We start from the raw sequence: 23,438 nt of genomic DNA, 5'->3' as shown, positions 1-23,438 counted from the left end.
TAGCTTTTTTGTTGTTGGTGGTGTTGTGGTTGTTGTTGTGGTTGTTTATACATTGGTACTGGGTTCTTGCATCCAAGTTCTCACGCTTGTGGCAAACACTATTGACTGAGCCACTTCCTGGGGAGCCCTTGAAGTTCTTTTGCATAGGTTTTCCCCTCTGACACGATGATTCCCACCCCACCTGTACAGAGAAGATCGCTAGCCCTGCGGAGAATCCTCACACAGCTCCCCTGCCCTACCCCACCCCCACCCCCGGCAGCATCTCCCACCTCTTCTGGGAAGTCTGATTTTGCTGCCAAAAGACTCGATTTATCCTGAGCTTGTTTCCAAGAATTAGATGGTATTTTCAGTGTGTTAAAATATGCCGAAGGTAATTAGAGAGAATAGGTCAAAAAGCATTTACCACTTTAAGAACTTGGAGGGGTTTAATTAAAAATATTACAATCTGCAGATACTTAGCACCGTGTACCTTAAGACAGATTTCCAATGGAGCCTGAGCTGCTTTTTTTTTTTTCTTTTTTTTTTTTTTTTCTGTCGCTGTCTGGGCAAGGTCAGGCAGGGGATGGTGCAGACAGACTTCTGCCCCCTGAGCAGCCCACTCCAGGCATCCCACCAGCAGATGAACAGCTCCTCACTGTGACCCAGATGGGCTAGCCAAATGGCAGCTTCTCAGACAGCATCTGAATCAGCGGATGGGTGTATCTTCCCACTCCTCTATTTGCAGTTTCTCACATTTCCCATCTAGCCTCTTCTACAGAGACTTGTCCCCATCTTCCGGGCTTCCTGTCCTTCCTCAGGACATCATGGGGCTGTGTCATGGGGAACAGGACCCTTGGGAACTGTAGAGAGACACAACCTGGAGACACAGCCAATTCTAGCCTTGAAATTGTTTGACCCCAGAGCAGGGAGCCACTTCAAGTGTAAGAGGGGCGCAGTGCAAATCTGGCCCCCATAACCCAGCTTCTCTCCACATCCGATTTCCACCTTGATCCAGGCTGACGGCTCTTGCTTCTCCTGGGACTGACCTCCCACCAGCCCTGAGCACAACTCCCACCTCATACAAGTTACTTACTTTTCTTTGGATAGGGTCTTGTTATGTAGCCTAGGCTATCCTGTAACTTTCAGTCTCTTGACTTAGTGCCTCCCTCTCCCCCAGTGCTAGACCTGCAGGCATGTACAGTCACACCTGGCCTCCCACTACTATTCTAAGGCCAACGAATCCTTACTGTAGCTGCAACATCTTCCTGCCTAACTGAAATATTTCTTTTCTCCAATCCCTGCTTCTGGTGTCTTCTGTGGTGAACAACCTGTTCTTTCGTTGCCATTTATTTCTGCAAATGTGTCTGACAACTCCTGGAACTTACGTTGGACCCAATGGTGACACCAGTGTTCTCTCTTGATTCACTAGGCCTCTTCCTTCTTCTTGTTTTCCCTTCCATCCTAACCCAGCCTAGACCTCATGGTCTACCATCATGATCAATTTCTTTAAAATCCCAAGTCTCTCTTCTCTCCCCTCTAATCAGTTGCATGGGAGAAATCAACCATGGACTGACCCCATCCCCCCAATATTTTCCATATCTGCCTTCATGTAGTTGAGCTTTTATGGAAAAAAAAATCACAGGAGAAGCAAAGTTGGTGTCTCTTTAAGTTCATTACCTACCTCAAAACTCTTCCCAGGAATTTCCCAACAACCCTACCACTGAACTCTGCCAGGTAACCCACTCCTGCCTCCTAAAGACCCTCTCATGCCGTCCAAGGGCCCTCTGGCCTCTCAGCTTTCCCTTCATCCCATTCTGTTCTCCTGGCTGATGATCTTGGGACCTTCTTGTATTTGGAGGAAACAGGAAGCTATTCAGCAGACACATCTTCTTCCTGACTCCCCAAGGAGTAACCCTGCCTGCTGGTGTTTATCTTCCTGCTCTAGCAGAAAGGTGGCCCCTACTTTGAAATGCTGGTCCCTTCTATAGGATCTGGACCACTGCCCTCTCCATCCCAGGAACAGCCACATGTGTGGCCATACACAGAAGTCTGATGTCCTTGGAACCAGGAAGTCCAGCCATCATAGCATCCTGACTCCTCACACTAATACTTCCAGTAGGGTCACTCTGTTCAAAATGGCCCTGGTATTCTACATCCTAGGTCCTTCTCATCTACTTCCAGACTTCCCATCTTAGACCTCTTCTTCTTAGACCATCTTAGATCTCCTTCTCCTCTTCCTCCTTCTCCATCTCTTCCTCCTCCTCTTCCTCCTTCTCCACCTTTTCCTCCTCCTCTTCCTTCTCCCCCTCCTCTTCCTCCTCCTCCACCTTTTCTTCCTCCTCCTTCTCCTCCCCCCCCTCCTCTTCCTCCTCCTCCTCCCTCTCCTCCTTCTTCTTGCCATCTAGACTGGATGTCAAGACAACTCACCAGTATTTTCAGTCCCTCCACACCTTCATATCATACCTGATCAAAAGACTGCCATTGTTCAAATCTCCTATCTGCTTTCTCTTCCTAAATTCTGAACCTGGGGGCCACTGGAACAACTGTGGTCACACCATAGATCCAAGGTTTGCTATCAGAACAAGGTGGCCTTCTATCCCTGATCCTCCTTTGGTTCCCTCCCCATTTCCTGAAGAATAACCTCAAAACTGAGCCAAGCCATTTAATCCCACTGGTAGCTTTCACTCGACCTTTCTGCAGTATCCAGCCCCAATGGCCCATCTCTGCTTGAGAAACAGCACACAGGTTTTGGTTTTCCTCCTTCCTCCTTAACTCTTTCAAAGCAGGTGAGTATTCTCAGAGGGGAGTTCTCAGTATGTGAATGGCAATTTTTCTAGACATTTGAAATTCAGTCAAAACAAAGCTATTGAGAAGGGGAAGCTGCTCCACACAGCTCCCCCATATTCTGACTCTGAAGGAGGTCCAGGTGCAATTCTCAAGAGCAAGCAGCCCAGAATGTTTGGGGCGAGGGGTTGTAACAGCTCAACTGATTGGCTTTGTGCCCTTGGGCAAGTTGGTCAACTACTAGAAGTTTCAGCTCAACATGAAATATGGCTGTTGCCACTTGCCTCATAAGGAAATGATGAAAAATATCCAGCGCATGCAGTGCTTTAGACAAGTATAAATGTCTTAATAAGTGGGAGTTTTATCATTGGCACATACAGGGAAGGGGGTGGGACAATAGGGCATGGGCTCCAGTAACTAGTGACAGGAAAGAAGACAGGGTGAGGGAGAGGAGGAGTGAGAATGGAAGGAGACAGTAAGGAAGGGGACAGGGAGTGGAGGGAACACTTGGACAATGATGTTTAAGGGTTTGGCCCAGGAATCTGATCTTGTGGTGGCCACCAAGGGAGAAGACAGACATCTGCAATGATCATGTCATTCCCCTTAGCCTACTTTCTGCACAGTTCCCAGGTCCCCTTCCATTTTACAGTCAAGGGAAAAGATGCAGATCCATTTTAGCAATGTCCCTGTACCATCTAGATTGTTAATAACAAAGTTGGGAATTGAACTTGGGCCTTTGAGTCCTATATATGGTATTCTGTCCATCCTAAATTATTGTATTCTTAAAAAAGCATATGCACAGACAGACAGACACCACCACCACCCTGTACATGTGCATGTACACACACACACACACACACATATACACAGACAGACAGAATACAGGCACACATACATAGATGCAGACAGACACACAGATAGATATACACACACAGGTGTACACATACACACAGAGAGACAGACAGACAGACAGACACACACACACACACACACACACACACACAGTTTTGTTTTCTATTCACTCCCTGTCAGGTGTTTTCACTCCCTGTCAGGTATTTGATGACATAAACAACAAGTAGCAAATACAGCCCATGTCCTGCCTTTTAAAAGTCTGCTCTGCACCATCAAGTTTTTATAGGCTACCAGGTGTGGTGCTACGTGTCTGAGATCCCAGCAATTGGAGGATAGAGGGAGCAGTCTCCAGGGTTCAGGGTCACCCTTGGGTGCTGAGCAAGGCTGAGGCCAGCCTGGGTTCCTTGAGGCCTTGGCTCATAACTTAAAACAACAAAGATTTCCCAGGAGTCAAAGCAGAAGCTAACTTCTTTTGCTGGGAGGGAAAGAAGAATCTGGAATACATCACGATTTCAAAACTTCCAAAATGAGGCCACAGTTCCATAGTCCTCACTCACATCAATCACAAGTCCGACTCATTCTGGCGGCCCTCAAACATTTATGGAGAAGCTATTATTCGCCTGTCTGTGTGTTTTAGTATAATTAATTGTGTGGAAAAGTGAATAATTAAAGACACATCATATTTTACATGCATTGGAGGGAAAACAATACCCTGTGTATGGTGGGCAGAGTCCTTTAGATTGCCATCTTGGGTAACCTACTTTAAAGCGGAGCTTCGTGTGATTGAAGGACGCTTGCCCCTTTCTTTTGTCCCTTTTTAATAGTAACAGGGGGTTCACCCAAACTATCCAAAAAGAAAAAAATTTAGAAAAAGAGAGAGAAAGAGAAGGAAGAAAGAAAGAAACCACAGTTCCTGTAGCAATTACAATTAGTTTAAAACAAAAGATCTGAGGGGTTCAAAGATTGTCAGAATAGATTGCTGCACCTAAGATGGAGCTCTGCCCCTGACCTTCAGGAAAGCTGGAGAATGACCATCTGAATCTAAGCCGTGGGCTCCCTCTCCACAGCCTGCGCCAGAGGGACCATGAGGAAGAGGAATGCAGGAGGCAGAAGTCATGCTGTGCTGAGACCCCACAACTTCAGTAATGTGCCTTGCTTCCATCCCAGTCAACAAGCAGAGAAGGGTTGATTTTCTCCTTCACTTACAAGGGTCCTGTGGCAAAGGCTAATGAAGAGCCCCAGCCCGCATCGGCCGGAGGAGGGGCTGCAGTGGACTGGAGAGTGGCTTCTCGGGGAACCTACAGCTGCTATAGGATGCCTGTGCTCTGCAGCTCCAGCTAAGGGCCAGCTGTGCAACAGGGCAAGTTATACAGGTGCACACGTAAGCCTCGAGGGCATCCCCGAGCCACTTCTAAATGAGTACTCTCAAGTTCACCGAGCTCACCTGGTGATGCTGAGGGTTAGTCGGATAGTGAGTCTTCAATTCAGCAGGGAGGAAAAGGGATTCAGAGAGGTGAAGATGAAAGGTCCAAGGACACACAGCTACAGAGTGGCAATGGCTGGATTAGAAGGGTCAACCACCCCCCGACCCTGCAACCTGCATTCGCAGTGGCACATCGTGCAATGGGGGTAATGGGTGAAAGCAGCCCACTGCTTAGTGAAAATGTCCAGTATCAGGTTCACTAGAGACGGCTCGGGTGGGACACACAATACATCTGGAGAAAATACATGAGCAAATTATTTGACTAAAACTACCTTCTAGAATGCTAGCCCTTCCCTAACCCGAGCTTTTCCTTGTGAGTAGACCACCATGGCTAAGAACAACCTTCCTTTGATAGAACTGTGGCCTTCACTACCATCCCTAGGCCTTGTGGCTCTGGCTTCTAAAAGGACACATTGGCCAACGGTCTCGTGGTCTGCACACTAGATGCTCTGTGGCTTTCTGTGGCTTGGGGTTCTGCGCCTGGACTCGTGTGCCCTTCAGTTATTCATCCGCTCCATAGAATCATTCAACACTTGTCATAAAGCACCTACTGTGTACTAGGCCTTGGTCTAAGTGATGACCAAAATAGGAGCCCCTGCCCTCTACAGGATGTCCGTCTTCCTTCTAGCCCCTGCTAAGCCATAAAGTGCTTGGCACACGTCATCCGATCTGTTCTCCGAGTCTTGCAGGGGAAGAAGGTGGATCCAGAGAAAACAGGTGATCTCTCCACATCTTCAGTTATACGGGAGATGCTTTCCTTTGTGTCTTTGACTCTGTGTGTGTGTGTGTGTGTGTGTGTGTGTGTGTGTGGCTGTGTAGGTGTTTGGAATGATATGACAGAAAGAAAGATGCAAAGCCCAGCATCTGCAGTGCACCATGGCCACCTTAAAGCTGAACAATAGGAATGAATGGAAAGCCCAACTGGAAGATATTTTCATGACTCCCTTCCAGATTCCTCATCGACACAGTTACAAAACAGACCCAGTTTTAGCTCTGACCCCAAGTTAGTCTGTATAATCATGGTTTAGTTCTCCTTCACATCACACTCCTGCTCTGTGTGAATTTCTTGATGCAAAGTTGCTTATGAAGTAAAGCATCACCTTTGGTCATAAGGATCCAGGATAGAGCCATTCAGTAGGCAATATATACCTTCTCACCTAGAGGGGTCCTCAGCTCCCCGGGGCTGATGTCATCCTGCCCCACTGAGGGTCATTCACCCACTTCCAACATTTGTATAATTTATGGCTGCTGGCAGGCAGTCTTCTTTGCTTTATGTGATAGGTGAGAATGTGGGCAGTTGGGCCCTTGAGGACAGGATGGCCAGGTTTGCTGTCAGAGAAACTCACAGAGCCGGTTTTTGATGCCTTGTTCCCACGTCATCTCTCTATAGCTAAGAGCATTGCTTCAGACACCACAGGTCTGTTTACTGCAGAGTGTGGGCAAAGCAACGGGAGCACTGGGGGCAGAAGGCTGGGATGCGTGTCTGTTGTAATGGCTGGATCTGAGACAAGAGTGTGAGGGGTGGCTTGCTTTCCTGTTTCTGCGTGGCTCTGATCGCTTTGTGCAATGTGTCAGCAACCTGCTTTCTATGCCTCTCTCGTTGGACTACGAAGTCCGTGCAGAACAGGGGTTATGTCTGTCTCCCCACCTCTCTATGCCTGCTCCTCGCAGAGGCCTTGACATAGACAAGATGCCAGATAAACAGGGTGATTAGCCAAAGAGGTGAGTTGAGGCCTGAGGTTTAGGGAGCAGTCGAGGGCCAGGCCTCCATGCCCAGCCTGGACGTCTGAGAGAACTCCCCTCCCCGGGTGCCCTCACCTCGGCAGACTGGCCTGTGGTCACTCCAAGCAGCAAACATGTCGCTCACTTTCATGCACGTGATCCTCTTGGACCCTTGCAGGTCATAGCCCTCGTTGCAGGTGAACTGGACGCTGGATCCTAACCTGGGAGACAAGGTGTGTTTGCTATGAGTTCATTCTCTGGGTCCCGCTAAGCCCTGTCCCGAGGAATACACCCTGGCTCCTGACACAAGTCTCCTGGGGGGACACTCTTTCTCCTCTGGCCTTTCATCTGGCGTCTTCAGTTCACCACTTAAAATCTGTTGGAGGCTGCAGCTGCCCTTCATCTTAGCTGTTTGGGAACATTTGATGGTTTTAGGGTTGAGTTAAAAGGAGGCTTTGTGAGCCGAGAGCACTGCTGGGAGATAAGTATCAATTAGGGCTGAGGGTGCGCGATTGGTACCCATAAACCAGGGCGAAGATGAACGGATATGGGAAGATGCCTTGGGAGTACAACACTGCAAACATTTACTACCTGAGGGGCTCTGAGGTACGCCAGATGACAGTGGCCCTGTCATCATTCAGGTACCATGTCAAAGAGTGACAACACTTTAAACTCTGGCTGGCTGCAGGCACTTTGTGGCCATTCAACATAGGCATGTTTTAGTTATACCGGGTCATACCCCATAAGACAGGGGTATCCTTCCAAGGATCAGATTAGAAGAGAGGACAGCTTGTTCCCAGTAAATGTCACTCTCTGCCATCTCACCCTCCCCACCCCACCTCCAAGAAAGCCAGGCCTTGTTCCTGCCCCCAGCCCAGGCCGTCCCACCCCATACCATTTGCTGCCAGAAAGTCCCCAAGTAGTTTCTTACCTGAAGTCTGAGCCTAGTCTTTTTCCCTTTTCAGGTATGCCAGGGTCTGGACACATATTATGTCCTTGGGACACACCAACCTGAGTTACTACAAGGCAAAAAAAACAGCACACACATAGATAGATAGTCTCAGGAAGGCACCAGGCTAGACAGTGTCTCAGGGTGGGAAGAGGAGGCAGGATGAGGCCCTGCTCCCCCGGATGTGGAGGATGTCGGGGCTCTGCTGGACAGGGTTTTCCTGACTGTGCAAGGTAGGAGGCTACTTGTGATAAATTCCTTTGCAAGAAAAATCCAAGTGGAATTCTTTGGGATCATGTGGGCTCTGAGACAGCCGCTCTTGCTCAACAACCATCCTGTTCCCTCATCCCACACCAGTGGCCAGAAGTGGATGGTCCGAAGGCTCTGGTCACCTCCCCATCCTGCACTTCAGATCCAGGGATGGAGATTCGAGATGAAATGACCCCACCCCCTCCAGCCTCAGCCCCAGATGAAGAGATGGCTCAAAGGAAGTTAAATAAAATGTGAACGCATGATCAGAAACGGTAAAGAATGAGAGAGAGAGAGAGAGGGAGAGAGAAAGAAAGTTGCAGCTTCCAGTTCAAAGCAGGGGCTTGTGCTCAGATACGGACATTTCTTCTGAGAGCCCTCTTCCCCATCAGACCACAGAACGCAAGTGCCAGGATAATCTCCCCCACCCCTCCCAATGTTCCACCGGCCAAGAGCACCAACCAGATGCTATCTGGAGTGTTTGTAGCAGGTGGGATGACATTCTTACACCTTTTGTTAAAAAACCAAAGCCTTACGCATGGCTGCCTGAGCTAGAGCAGAGCTCGGTCTGGGGCGGCGGGTACACACACAGTGGCCACAGCAGGCAACCCCTAGGCCCCTGCGTGTTCACTGGTTTTGATGGTTCACACTGGTCAGGCTGGTCTAACTTCACACCTCTGCAGCCCAGAGTGGAGGGTGACTGAGAACTTTTCTTCAAGGACCCGCCAATCCCATGACTCCAACGGCAATCCTGAAGGATACAGGGTGTCTGTAGCGACAGTCTCTGAGCTTGCTCATGTTCCCTCTCTTCTACTCAGCACTCCACAGTGTGAGAGACATACTCCATCACACACCTTACACACAGCTCACTCATTCTCCACAACAGGCACACGGTCTTTGAGCTCCCCCCCCCCTTTTTTTTGTATAAGGGAATGACCACTGCCTTCAAGAAGTTTTTCACAAAGCATTGAAGGGATCTCAGAACCGGAAGTGGTGGGGATGATGAAGGGATGCTCAGATGCGGGACGAGTCATGTATTACTAGGAGAAGTGTGAAAGTTTTCCCAGAGGTGGCGGCACTTAACATGCATCTTATAAAGGGGTTAGATTTAGACACATGGGGACAGTGGCAGAGGCAGAAGACAAGAAGAACGAGGTGGAGACAGAGAGACAGAACAGGGTGGGGAGGGGCATCAGGTGCAGCTAGAGTATAGGAAGGGGGACATGAGAAGGTGGAACATGAGGCCTCAGATGTATGACTTTAGAGGGCTATGAGTCTTATCCCAAATACATAGGAACAGGGGAGGCTGTTGGAGAGTTCTGTGTAGCTGAGTGTGCAGCACCTGTCTTTAATCCGAGCATTTGAGCAGTAGAGGAAGGTGTATTTCCATGAGTTTGAGGCCAGCCTGCACTACACAGCAAGTTCCAGGTCAGCCAGGGCTACATGGCAAGAAAACAAACTAAAACAACAACAAAAAACCAAACACAAGACCCCCAAACAAAACAGAATCATCGGTGGCAGAAGGGTCCTTATTAAAGGATGCTCTGTTCTCATTCAGGTCAAGGACAAGAGTCTTGTAAGGCGTGTGATGTGTGGAATGGATGAGGAAAAGAGGGTCATTAGAGAATGTGTGGAAGGATAAGGCAGGAAGACAGAGAGCAGAGGCTTCCTGAACATGGGTCTGTGAGGACACTGGGAGCTGATGCAAAGTTGGGGTTTCAGCTCCTTGTACAGGCTTCGAACAGCCTCTGCTTACATCTCTAAGTAGCCCAGGGGACAGCTGACAAGGGAATCTGGCCACTTAGGCAGGCTCCAGGCTCAGGCCAGACACTGGCGGAACTATTGGCTGTGTGGTAATGCCAGCAAGGCCTCCTGGGGGGCTCCACACTGCCTGGTTGAGGCACACCATCTTGTTAGTCTTTATCCTGTTCCCTGGCTGATTGAGCCTGTACGTTGTCAACAGAACTATGATTCCCCTCCAACCCAGAAACCTGCAAGGGCTGGGGCAGCAAGACTGAAGTCTCTGAAGCAGAGGGACATTTCAGGGAGCCATGGTGTTGTGCATAGACAGGAAAGGAGAAGGTAACTGGGGCTCCAGAACAATGGGGACTTAGGGAGTAAAGGTGGTAACTAGGAGAGAGAGATGATCCTGAATCCCAAGAGCTGTCCCTGATGGCTTTGTCATTTAGCCTGTGGACTATAACTGCAGTGGATTCTAAGCTAAGTGCCCATTGTCCTCAGGCCCTGCCCATTCAACTTGTACATGGACTGCACTCATCTCAAGGTCCCTACCAACAGAAACACCCACCTCTCAGCAGCACCTCGAGAAGACTCGGTGGTTCCCACTTCCTTTGCCCTCTCATTCAGTATGGACAGCTATCTAGGTGAGGCTGAACCAAAGCTAAGGAAGACGAAGGCCACCTACCGCCCTGCTTCCTGTCCATCAGCCAGCCCCTGAAGTACTGTTCGGGAAGTTACAAACCCACTGAGACAGATCACATCCAGCCAGCACCCTTTCCCTGGGCAATGATGGTAGTCCTTTGTAAACCTACCTACCACCTCTCCAGAAAATAAGCAAACTTAGGTCCAGAGGTCAGATCTCTACTTCAATTGCAGAGCAAAGGTATTCCCGCCCCTCCCCTGTCCCCCAGCTGTCTTCAGAATTTCCTACCTGCACCGTCAGTCAGTCTAGACCAGACACTGGTACTGACTTGATGTTGGCTACTGCAGGTTGGGCGGGGGAGGGCGGTCAAGAATGAAGGCTAATCCTGACCCAACCCAGCATGGCCACACAATGAGGAAAATCTGTGGCAAAGCCTTCTACCCCAAACAAGGGAAATTCGGATAGGTGCAGAGCTCAGAGCCATGGCCAGGGGGCAGGTTCCCACAGACTGTCTGCTGGAGGAAATCAGAAGGGTCCACCCCTTCCCTGAGTTCAAGACAGCTGTCCACAGAAGGTCTAAGCAGAATAGAAAAGATGAATTCATGCAGATATCAGCCGCTGTCCCAGGGGAACTTGGATCAAATTCACACCTTATGTAGGAAGTTCTACAATGGAGATTAAAACCTTGTTAAAGAAATACCACTTATACCTATATATATTTAAAGATTGTTTATATTACTTCCCTAGTGATTTCTTTGGGGCTGTTGTGGGTACCTGGGGAAGGTATAAGTGACAAAAACCATGGAGTCTCTCAGATAAATGTGCCCCCCATACCACACGTATTTTTCAACTACTTTGTGGGCCTCCCACGGTAAGGAAGGCCCCACAGAAGGTCGGTCTTAGATCCATAGCATCCCCGGAAGGAAGGAAGGCTAGGGTTCTGTGTCACCATTTTATAGATCTTAAAACAAAGTCATTAGTTTCTAGGGTAGCATGGGATAAACATGTGGGTCCCTTCCACCCACACACAACGCTGGACATTTCTTTAAGCGTATTTATGGCTCTGTGGTAAAGTGTAAAGCAAAGCCACAGTTGCTCTTACTCAATTTGTCAAGAGCTATGTCAAGAGCACTTGGGCTCAGGGAAAGGCGGACCATTCTCTGCAGGGCCTGGGGCTGAACCAGAGTTCTCCTAGGGTCCCATCTTTGTCCCTGATATCCTTAACCAAGCATAAAAGCAGAGTCCCTAGCTTCTTTCTGCCACCAACCCCCCTGGAGCAGGGACCACCATAGAATCTGGTCTACAGATGAGCTTAACAGCCACTAGTACTTTCTGACTTGAGAGACTGTGAGATTAGGGCAAGTCCCCACACTCTGTTCATTCTAGTCAGGCCCCCAATGGTCTCTGCCCCTAGCCTTTCTTCTGGACAGACACCAGCACAGACCTTGGGAACCTGGTGGTTTTCCTCCATCTTTCTTTGCCAAGTATACTTCTGGCAATTGGAGAAAAATAAAGAGCGCAGGGAGGTGAGACAGGACAGGGGAAGAGGGAGGACAGACCAGGGGAGGAGGAGAAAGAGGAGGGAGAAAGAGGGTAGCTAGATGGGGTGGTGGGAAGGAAACTCAGATTCCTGGTGACCAGAGTAGACTCCCTGTACCTGGCTCCAGACAGGCGGTAGAGTGTTTACACCCCACCCCCAAGGCTTATACCCTAAATCCCTTCAGCACAGGCACAGCAGACACTCTCTGGATGTGCTGTTCTAGACCATTCCCCAGCTCCAGATCTCTTTTTGTCTTCCAAACAAGTGGAGCAGAAACAATTCCCCAAAGACGCAATTTGCTCAAGCAGGTCACATCAGGATTTCCCCATCCCCCTAAGAGCCATGATGCAAGTCCCCACTTCACTCTGCCCAGCCCGATCCAGCACCCTTGGAAGGTTTGTTAGACATGTCCCTTCCTCCTCTGCACAATCTGACCTTGGGCGCCACCCCCACCACTACCATGACGCACGCACCTCCAAATCCCAGCCTCTTCAGCCTGAAGAGGCACCAGAAAGAGGACTGTCTTAGCAGGTGAAAGTGGTTTAAAAAAAAAAGGAAAAAAGAAAGAAAGAAATGTGCAGAAATGACTCCCTGGACTGCAGACCGAATGGGGAGTGAGGAGAGGGTAGGAAGGAGATGATGGAGGGGGGAAGGCAAAGACCAGCCGGGGCTGCTCATTAGCTGCAGGCTCAGTGAATCCACACGCAGATGGAGGGAGGAACGGAGGGAGGGACCAAGGAAGTCATCTAGCAGAGGCCAACTTCCCTGGGGTCACAGCTGGTCACAGCACCAGAGGTTCGGACCCAAGCATGAGCCTTATGCGCTGGCACGTGTGGGCGGGCCAGCGGACACTTACACACAGACGTCTTCTGGTTATTGTCCTTGCTTGGCATCAGCTTCACGCCGCGTGACTTCAGCTCAATCTGCTTCTTGACTAGAGAGGACAGAGAAGGAAAGCCGGTTGAGGGGTCATCTGTGGCCTGCATGGGGCTCCTGCAGAATGAGGAACTCTCATCTGCAGGATGAGAATGCCCACTCTTTTGACAGTAGCGACTGAACATTCTCACCTACCAAGTCCAAGCTTAGGGAGCACAGGATCCAGCGGCGGCAACAAAAGCATTGTTGAACATACATCAATCAGTCTCATCTTAAGTATGTTTGGGACTGTATTCATGGCTGTGCTGGGCTGCAAAGGTCCACGAGCCACAGGTTGGACACACTTGTGAGTCAGAGTGTTAGTCTGTCTCTTGGCCTGAGACATCCATGGAGGGAGGCTTCCTGTATAGTAACAGGGCCAGGGAGAGCATGGTCTCGGCCAAGGAGGAACAGACCTCTGAGGGAGGCAGGAAAGGGCTTCAGAGCTTTGTGGTGTCTGAAGGGCTCAGGACTTGCCCAGGCCTCTTTTAGGTTTCTGGGTATGAAATAATTTCTGTCTCCTTCTTGGGGAATCTTTTGTGAGCATCTGAAGCTTGCTAAGTTTGGATCTGGAATGCTCTCCCCCAAACTATGTACTAAGAGTTTAACTGCCAGTCTATGGCACTACTGGTAGGTGCTAGAAGACTTATGGGAATATCATTAAACATGTATCCTTAAAAAGGTTCCTTGGACTCCAGGCTTGTCCTGCTGCCCTGATGTGAGCAGCCCCTCCCTCCATCATGAGTTGTGCTGCCACAGCTCAGCCTATAGACTGGTACCTCTTGAAATCACGATCCGAAACAACCCTTTCTTCTTTTTAATTGGACTTGCCTTGGGTGTTCGTTATAGCAATGGAAAGCTGAGGAATGCATAGTTCAACCTCTGTGTGTCTGCAAATCTATAGATTCTCCCCCACAACACACAATTTCTGAGCCAGCCCTGACAGGGAATGGCAAACTGTGTCAAGCTCCATTTGTCACTATTTCCCATGTCAAACCGCTTGTGATATGATGCATATTGTGTGGTACCAGGAATTAAGCCCAGTACTCATATATACCAGACAAATGATCTATCACTGGGCTATTTATACATTTGCCCTCTGCTATGATTTTTATAGCCATTGCAGAGGTGAGGTATGTTTCTCTCCCACCCCTTAGGGTTTGGACACTGGAAATTTGGAGGCCTTGAATCCAAAGCCTTGAAAAGCACCTGCTGGGTTAGGCTTGTCTGCTGCATCTTCATTATCATGGGAAGACGTGATTGTAAAGTTGAACCTGTAGGCTCAGCCCGACCTAGCCCATACCAGCTGACTTGTGGGCCGGGGAAGCTGAGTCCTGGAGGCCACTGAGATATGGAACTTGGGTGGCTGCCTAGTGGATAAAATACTGTCCTCCAGTGTTTTCTGAGTGTCATGCAGAAGGTAGAGCTACAGATTACAATGGTCTAGCCTTTCCCCATCTGTCTCCTTTGGTCTGGCTTCCCCTGTTCCCCATAGCATGTTCCTGGTGACCAAGACCTCATTGCATCTCTGGTTGACTCAGTCCTGCTGACTGATGCCCAGGAGTGGTAACAGCTGTGGCCAGGCACTTGCTGTGTGCCAGACCCTGGGTGCTTTACCAGTTCTTCAGTGGCCTTGGCTCCTCACTCTCAAACCATACACAATCCCTCAGCAAATCCTCTCCAATGTAGACCCCATGAGCCACTTCTGATGGTTTCCGTATCTGTCACCCAAGTGGCTGACACCTCTTCCCCGATCACCATGGCCTTTGTCATTGCCTTCTTCCTTTGTCTCTGAGTAGCCTGCCCTTAGCACAGGGTCAGAGGGATCCTGGTTAAGTACGAGCCAGACCATTTTGGTGTAGAGCTCTTTGGTGGTAACGTGCTCTCCTAGAGCACAAGCTAGAGTCTATAAATGGCTTCCAAGGACCAACCGGCTCTCCCTGTTGTCTCATTAGCTTTCTCCTTGACTCCTGCCAGTCCTCTCCTGCTAAACAGGCCTCCCCAAGGCTCCTGCAGTATGCCAAGAATACTGACTGCCCGAACTGCCAGTTTCTCTAGAATGCTTCCTACCACCTGCCTGTGATTTGCCCCCCTTTTCCTGGAAACAGTTGGGCAAACCCTTCTCCCTCAATGAGCCTTCACCCAGCACACCACTAAAATGGCAACTCCTGCCCCAGCTCTTCTGTCCCTCCTGAGTTCATTTTCTGAGTGTTCTACCATACTATACCATTTGTAGTTTTTTTTCTTTAATTATTTAACTAACTAAATTTCTTTTGAGACAGGCTCTTACTATATAGTTCTAGCTAGCCTGGAACTGATTGTGAAGACCACCCTGGCCTCAAATACACAGAGCTCTGACTTCTGCCTCCCCAGTGCTGGGGTTAAAGATGTGCACCACCAATACCCGGCTCCTTTATCATCTCATGCTGCCGTGGTGTAAGCTCGACCATGGAGAGCCCTCTGGTTGGTTGCTGTATTCTCGGTGCCTAAAAGAGTATCTAGGATCCCCGGAAACAGTCACCAGGTCTTTAAACTTCCGACCTCCTGGTAGCTAATATGCTTTGCCTGATGCCAAGTAAAATTGGGAATCAAGAGGGTCAGGAGACTGGGGTTAGAACACAAAGATGAGAGCCCATCTTTCTGTGACCAGCCCCTCGAGTGATTCCAAGGGGGCTACCCACTATCCTCACTCAGCCTCTCCCTGTCCCCGGTTTAGATGCTGAAGGCTCAGATACTCCCTTAGGATGGAAGGAAGCATTCCACTCTCCAAACCAAAGTTCACAGCATCAGGTGTGCAGGAGTGCCTCCAGGGGACACACTTCTAGCTAAATAAGAAAGCCGATGAAGGATTTTGTTCCCCTGACAAGTGACTGTCGATGTGGGATGCATGGTGAAATCCAGCCACTACCAAGGAGCCCTATCCTCCCTGCACTCTCTGGAACATCCTTTATAAATGAGCATTGCTCTCTGTGAGTATCCAGCGGGAAAATTTCCAATGAACACTAACATGGGCGCATTATCAAGCAGAGGGCATTAGCAGGGAAGCATGCATTATTCAAACCCAGCTAATACAGTATGGCTGTGATTCAACCATCCCTGGGAGAAACAGAGCTGGCTGAGTCCTGTGAGGGGAAGTTGAAGTTCCTGTCCCGGAGGCCTCAGGGCACAGGGGGAGCCTGGGGTCTTTGGCCCAGTGCAGCCCATCTGAGGTAAGTCTATAGAGATGGGTCACCACACCTGGCTAAGAGGCAAGGAAGGGTGTGTCTGGGGAGGGTCTTCATGGTTCTGGTGTCCATTGGAGGGGAGGGGCAAGGATGAGAGATGTAGAGCAAAGACAAACCCCATTCCCAGGGGCACCAGATATGCTGGCTGGTTTTCCTTAGAGCTCTTGATGGTGTGTGTGAGCGGTGGCCAGGAAGAGAGAAGCTGCTAAGGGAGACGACTCTTCCTCTCAACACTGCATTGAGGAAAAGTCTCTCATGACCCTGCCCTCTTGAGACCCTAGAGGGGCTCGAGACTTTGGGGGTCTCTGCTGGCTAGTTGCATGTCAGCTTGACACAAGCTAGGGTTACCTGGTGTGATGGTTTGTATATGCTCGGCCCAGGGAATGGCACTATTAGAAAGTATGGCCCTGTTGGAGTCGGTGTGGCCTTGTTGGAGTAGGTGTGTCACTGTGGGCGTGGACTTTAAGACCCTTATCCTAGCTGCCTGGAAGTCAGTCTTCTGCTAGCAGCCTTCAGATAAAGATGTAGAACTCTCAGCTCCTCCTGCACCATGACAGTCTGGATGCTGCCATGCTCCTGCCTTGATGATAATGGACTGAACCTCTGAACCTGTGAGCCAGCCTCAGTTAGATGTGCTCCTTCTAAGAGGTGCCTTGGTCATGGTGCCTGTTCACAACAGTAAAACCCTAATCTAAGACACCTGGAAAGAGGGAACCTCAATTGAGAAAATTCCTGGACCAGACTGGCCTGTGGGCCACGTCTGCATGCCCAGGAGGCATTTCTTGATTAATGAGAGGGCCCGGCCCGCTGTGGCTAAGGCCACCCCTGGGCAGATGGCCCTGAGGTAAATTGAGCAAAAATGAGCAAGTCAGGCGGAGCAAGTCAGTGAGCAGGACCCTCCATGGCTTCCGCTTCAGCTCCTGCTTCCAGGTTCCTGCCTTGAGCTCCTGCCCTGACTTCCTTCAGCGATGGACTGTGGTGTGTTAACTCTTAACTGAAGGAAAACCTCTCCTCTCCAAGTTGCTTTTGGCCATGGTGTTTCATCACAGCAATATAAACAGTAACTAAGACAGGATCCACACTCTCTACCCTCCTCTCCCCAGACGTGCCTAACCCTCTGGCTCAGGGCCTGGCAGCTGGGATGCTCTTAGCAGTGAGTGACCTCATCCCAGCCCACGCTGCAGCTCCTGTTCCAACTCCTTTCACTTTTACCATAGGGCAGAGGTTACCGAGGGGATGAGTGCCAAAGGAGAAGGAATCTAAAAAGTTACCATACGTAGCAACACTGTTCCATTTTACTCCTTGGAGCCGGGTCTCCAGGTTTACATAATTCTTGATACCTTTTGGGCATCAAAAGGCCACTGGACACGTATTAGAATCTATGGGCAGAATTATTTTTGCCCTCGTGAAGTTAGCCTTGGAATTACAGGAGTCACAAGTCTTAGAGCAGATGTTCCTTATTCCAGCCACTCAATCTAAAAAAAAAAAAAAAAAAAAAAAAAAAAAAAAAAAATGCCCACCCAAGCTCAGCTGGTCCAGACCTGGGCTCTGGGGAGCTATGGTTTACAGCTGGCACACACCATCTGGGAGCTAACAAGTGGGCCAGTGTTTGCCACCTGAACAGGAAATGTCCCATGGTGCTAGCAGGTGGTGCTACTTTACAAGGTTCTGAGAACTTTAATAAGAGTGGAGCCTGCCTGGAGGAGGTAGGCCGTGGGGCATCTCTTTGGGGTCTGTATCTTGCCCCAGACCCTTCCTGTGTGTCTCTCTCTGCTTCCTGAGCACGATGAACTGGGTGGCTTTGATCTACCACCAAGCCTCGCCTTGGGCCCTGAGCAAGGGGGCCAGTTGACCACTGGCTGAGACCTTTGAATGGTGAGCAAATAATGCATCTTTTATCCCTTAAGTTTAGTTTTATCAGGATCAACAAATGCTTAACAGAGAAATGGCTCTGGAGACATGGGGTTGTCGGAGTGGGGTGAGAGGCCTATGGAACTGGGTCTGGGAGGGAATTTAAAGGAGTTTGGAGCAGCAGTCTGGGAAGTCTCCGATGCTGTGGGCCGAGATTAGTGGGAAGTTTTGATTGGAGCTCAGAAGACAATCATGTAGCGGGATGATTCATGATTCATGTTACATTGTGGCAGTGAACTTCTCTCCATTCTGTCTGGTCTTAAGGCTCTAGGGTAGAAATCACTGCCTTTTTTGGGCGGGGGTGGGGGATGGGGTGAGGTGGATGGGGGGGTGGGGGTGGGAAGTTGAATGTAGGACAGTCCTATCATGTTGGATGGAATTAGGAACTTGTTTTTGGTTTTGTATATTAAGGATGGTTTAAGGAGCTGACTCTGAGTGTCAGGTTAAGGGTGGGGGAGCTAGACTTATGATGGTTAATATTAATTTTCAAGTCGTTAGCCTGAAAGACACCTAGGAGCTTGGGAGCCACACACTGCTGGGTGTGTCTGTGAGGCATCTCCAGACACGGTTATTAGGCTGTGAGGACTCTGACCTAGTCAGTGATTTTATCCATTGAGGGAATTCAAATCTGATAGGACTACTGGGAGGTCGGACCTGTGTGAGCTGGTGTTTTAACTGGAGGAAGTTGGTCACGGGGGGTGGGGGGGTCGGGGAGGAGCCTTTGAAGTGTACAGCTTGGCCTTGGTCCATTCCTGTTCTTCCACCTGCCTCTCCACCACACACTCCCACCACTGTGCCTCAGTCCCCAAATGTTGGAATCAGCGGCCTTTGAACCAAAGTAAATCTTTCTTCCTTTGTAAGTTGTTCCTCTTGGATATTTGTCTAAGACAGTCAGGAATGTGGATCTAGGCAAGATCTATATATCACCGGGGACATTAGCATCAAAGAGCCACCTTCACAGGCTGGGACCTCAGTTGCAAGGATTCCAGGGAACAATCACACCTTAGATTTGCATATAGCAAAACAGCCTCCCCCCACTGCTCCCAGTGGGTGGGTGGAACATGGCATACTAAGGAAAACCAGCCACAAAATGAGCTCACTGAAAAACTAACTCAGCAAATCCAAGTGGATCAGGGTGCCAAGGGGGAGGGTCCAAGCACAAAACAGGGTGTCCCTATAGAATCCCCAAGAGCACAACTGCAGGCCCTGTCAGGTAGGAGTGGTCTCACCTAATTCCTCTGCATATCAGGGCTGAGTAACTTAATGTTCTTGTTGGAATCCTATCAGTGGGAGTGGGGCTGCCTAGGACTCTTTTGCCAACTTGTGGGACTCTTTTCGCCCTACTGGGTTGCCTTGTCCAACCTTGATGTGATGCTATGTGCCTGGTCTTCTTGTAGCTTATTATGCCGTGTTTGGTTGGTATCCCTGGGATTCCTGCTCTTTTCTGAGGGGGAGAGGAGTAGGGGGAGGAGAGGGGGGGAAAACTGCAGTCAGGATCCAGTATCTGAGAGAAGCATAAAAAAATGGGAAAAAAAAAAAGAAAGAAGTCAAATAAATAGTTGGGTAAGTCAGTAAGAAGCATGGGAATTTCTGGGCTACATTCATTTGTATTGCCTACACCTTCATTCATTAGTGAGTATGCCTGTAAATACTGTGCCCCTGGGGTTGTGCTCAGGGACTAGTTGATAGAAAGAGGGTTTAACTTAAAGTGGGTGGGGAGATAGCCCAGTGGTTAGACTGCTTATAGTACAAGCAAGAGAACTGGAGTTTAGATCCCAGAACCCACAAAAATGCCAGGAGGCTTATGCTGCCTTGCTGCAATTCTAGTCCCCAAAAAACAGAAACGCAGGATCCCCCTGAGCAGGCTGGCTAGCCAATCAGCGAATTTTGTCCAACTAGCAGTGAATTTGGGGTTTGATTGAGAGACTCTGTCTCAAGGAAGGGTGTGGAAGAGTAGGTGACAAAGGAAGATTTCAGGCACAATCTTAGGCTTCCATAAGTACATATCCACAGCCATGTGTGCATACACATACATATACATGTGAACATGCATACAAACACGTTACACAGAGGCACATGAAGGAGGAGGAGGAAGAGGAGAAGGACAAGAAGAGGAGGAGGAAGAGAAGGAAGAGGAAGAGAAGGAGGAGGAAGAGGAGCAAGAGGAAGAGGAGCAAGAGGAAGAGGAGGAGGAGGAAGAGGAGGAGGAGGAGGAAGAAGAGGAGGAGGAAGAAGAGGAGGAGGAAGAAGAGGAGGAGGAAGAAGAGGAGGAGGAAGAAGAGGAGGAGGAGGAGGAAGAGGAGGAGGAGGAGGAAGAGGAGGAGGAGGAAGGAGAGGAGGAGGAGGAGGAGGAAGAGGAGGAGGAAGAGGAGGAGGAAGAGGAGGAGGAAGAGGAGGAGGAAGAGGAGGAGGAAGAGGAGGAGGAAGAGGAGGAGGAAGAGGAAGAGGAAGAGGAGGAGGAAGAGAAGAAAGATTCTATAACTACCAATGAAGTAAAGAAATGGCACAGCCTGGTCTGGCTGGTGCTGGTCTGACTCAATACACTTCTCAATACACTCAAATGCACACCCCTTTGTGCAATCTGCATATAGGTGGCATCCACACACCTATTCATGTCTGCAACCAGAACCCTCACGAGCATACATGTGAACCCATGTCTATAGATATTCATGCAGAGAATGCAATCCACACATGGACATGTGTCTTCTCATTGTAGGTGGTGAAGAGTCAGGACTCCCAAGAGAAGCATGCTGGCTCTAACTGGTTGATGGGACTCCTATAGCTTATAACCATCTCCTCTGAATGAGAGCTGCTACAGAAGACTGCCAGGTGGCCCTGTTCATCCTTTATATTTTGGTTAATTACAAGACATTTCCCAGCTGTCGGAAAGGTTAGTGGGACTCATGGCATGCAGTGAGTGGGTGGGATCTCGTGATATAACAGCTCTCTAGTCTGAAGCTCAGGTCACCAGGCTCAAATAATGGGAAACAAGGTTGTTTGGGGCCAGAGGGAAACCTGGCTTCTCCCTAAGGCTTGGAAGTACAGACACAGATAGAAGCCATGCCTGTGGATTCAGACTCTGCACCTTTAGCCCAATCCTGGCTGTCCTGTTGACTAAGTCAACCCTAACTTCCTTGTGCTCCCTCTTCCGCTCTTCCTCAAATCATTTGCTCACCCCCAGAAAGTCGCTCCAACCCTTCCTGCAAGGCTCTCAGCTGCTCAGGTCTAATCACATCATTTCTTGCTTGGATTCCCTCCCCACCTCAATCCCAGCTTTTGAAAGCTGCATAGGGTAGTGGTTTGAGAACTGACTTCTGATCTCTTTATGGGGCATGAGCAGGGTGTGTGCACATCCTATATTCTGTCTTCCCTTGCTGCTGTGGCTGCTGCGGCTGCTGCCCTGGCTCAGCCTTGCTGCTCAGTCACCAGTTCTGTGAATCTGCCTCAACAACTCACATCTTTGCCTGGAAAAGGCTGGTATCCAGAACTCGAGCTCTTCAATTCAGACTGACATGCAGGGCAGATGCCTGAGGTCTAAGGTCATAAGACGTGGACCTAGCAGATGCCGCAGCCACCTCGAAGGGAAGAATGATAATTCCTGAATACAGCTGGCGTTGCCTCCAGGCCAACTGACTCAGAGGATGAATACAGACTGTGAGCCGCAGAGTTGATGGAGAAGGGTCTAGACAGACTATCACTACCAGCTACTGCACTGGCATGCATAGTGGAAGGGCCAGGTCAGAGGCGTTCCGTCTGGTAGAAACCAGGACAGGTGTCATGGCCCCTGTCAACACCATATTTAAAGAACTTAAGGTTCAACCTAATCTGTGACATTCCCCAAAGGAAGGGCTCATGTCACCACAACGTCTGCACAATGTAGATAGGGGAATTAGTGGCATCATTTCTGCTGTCAAGCCCAGAGGTTGGCTGGATGTCAGCTTAGCAAAGTACAGAAACACATTGAATGATAAGTTAGAAAATGTGTGCACAGAAGATGACTAGTCCTCAACTCTCATTTCTCTCATAGCACATGTAAATTTAGGGACGTGAGACTCTGGATGCTTAGGTTTAGGGCCCAGTGCACTGGAATTTCTTGAAAGTGACAATGACCACAGAAAGTCTGTGGCCATACTGCCAAAGATCTCTTGGGTGAAATTTAGCTTGAAGATCCAGCCATCAATGAATGCTCTTGGGTCAGACATGTGCTGCCCATGGCCCATAGGCCACTTGTGGCTGAGGACATCTGTGAATGTGGGCCAAAAAAAAAAAAACAAAACAAAAAACAAAACAAAACAAAAAAAAACCAACTTACTTTAAACATTATAAGATTTGTCGTTGTTGTTGTGGCTGTGATTTTTGTAACTTGCTGGCCAATGAGTTCACCACACGTCAAAAGGCTGAACGTGCCAAAAGGCTTGTCATAGAAATTACTGTCAAAGCTATTGAGACTGACGGTGTGTGAAAAAGAAGGCAGCACTTGGAAAAACTTGGAGAGGCTGATGGGAGACAAGATAGTGGCATGTTCTTGTAGAACAAAGTTGACAAGATTTCGAACCAGATGTGGGAATGTCTGGCAGTGAGATTCTGCTATTCATGTCTTGGGACAAAAGAAACCTAAGGGGGCATCTGGCAAAGTGTCGGTGTGTAGCTCTGCCTAAGACTGCTGGCAACATGAAAGGGGACTGGAAGAAATGGATACAAGTAGATTTGAGGGCTACTGGATCTGCTGATGGAAAAACCTGCCATCAGAGTGCCCGGGTGTCCTGAGTCATTTCTCTAGTGAATGAAGAACAAACATCTGCGTGTTAATAATGTGGAAAGTAACCCGGGTTCTGGCACAAACCATCGTTAGGAAGGCAACTGCTGGAGGATCACTGATGACTGAGGAAATTATGCAAAGCTTCTCAGAGCTGGCTGCGCTTGATGCAACTTGGAGGTGTCTCAAACCTGGCAGAAAGTCTCATCATGGCCCAGCTGAGGTTTTAAGGGACGCATGATTGGATGCTGTTGGTCTGACCTATTGATGAGCCACTGAACAATGTGTGGCTACTAGAATTTCTGAAGGGAAGGGAACTCTTTACCAGTGGGTATGTGTGTGTATGTGCATGTGTGTGCATGTTCATGTATGCCTGTGTATCTGTGTCTGTGTGTCTGTGTCTGTATCTGTGTCTGTGTATTATATAGAAACCAGATGTTGGTGCTGGGTCTTTTCCTCTACCTTATTTTTGGAGACAGGGTCTCTCACTGAATCTCCGGCTCATTGATTGGCTAGCCTGACTGCCCAATGGGTTCTGGCGATCTAGCCATGTCTACTCCCTCCTCTTCCCTCTCTGGTGCTGGGGTTATGGAGGTGAGCTATTGCAGCTGCCTTCTACGTGGGTACTGGGGAGCCCAAGTCAGGCCCTCAAGCTTGAGTGACAGGTACTCTATTGACTGACCCATCCCCC

The 23,438-nt window shown here is 49.2% G+C and overlaps 1 protein-coding gene across 1 annotated transcript in view; it reads right to left on the bottom strand.

Moving 5' to 3' along the window:
• Csmd2 (CUB and Sushi multiple domains 2) overlaps positions 1-23,438 on the bottom strand; it is a 563,664-nt gene that overhangs the window by 250,469 nt on the left and 289,757 nt on the right. The window contains exons 7-9 of the mRNA XM_052177421.1: positions 12,798-12,875; positions 7,752-7,839; positions 6,917-7,041 (exon numbers count right to left, since the gene is read on the bottom strand). Of these exons, the coding sequence (XP_052033381.1) occupies positions 6,917-7,041; positions 7,752-7,839; positions 12,798-12,875 (291 nt within the window). The remainder of the gene's footprint in view (positions 1-6,916; positions 7,042-7,751; positions 7,840-12,797; positions 12,876-23,438) is intronic.

Source organism: Apodemus sylvaticus, chromosome 3 (assembly GCF_947179515.1).
Source record: "Apodemus sylvaticus chromosome 3, mApoSyl1.1, whole genome shotgun sequence".
Lineage (NCBI taxonomy): Eukaryota > Metazoa > Chordata > Mammalia > Rodentia > Muridae > Apodemus > Apodemus sylvaticus.
This window is presented reverse-complemented; position numbering and strand designations above follow the sequence as displayed.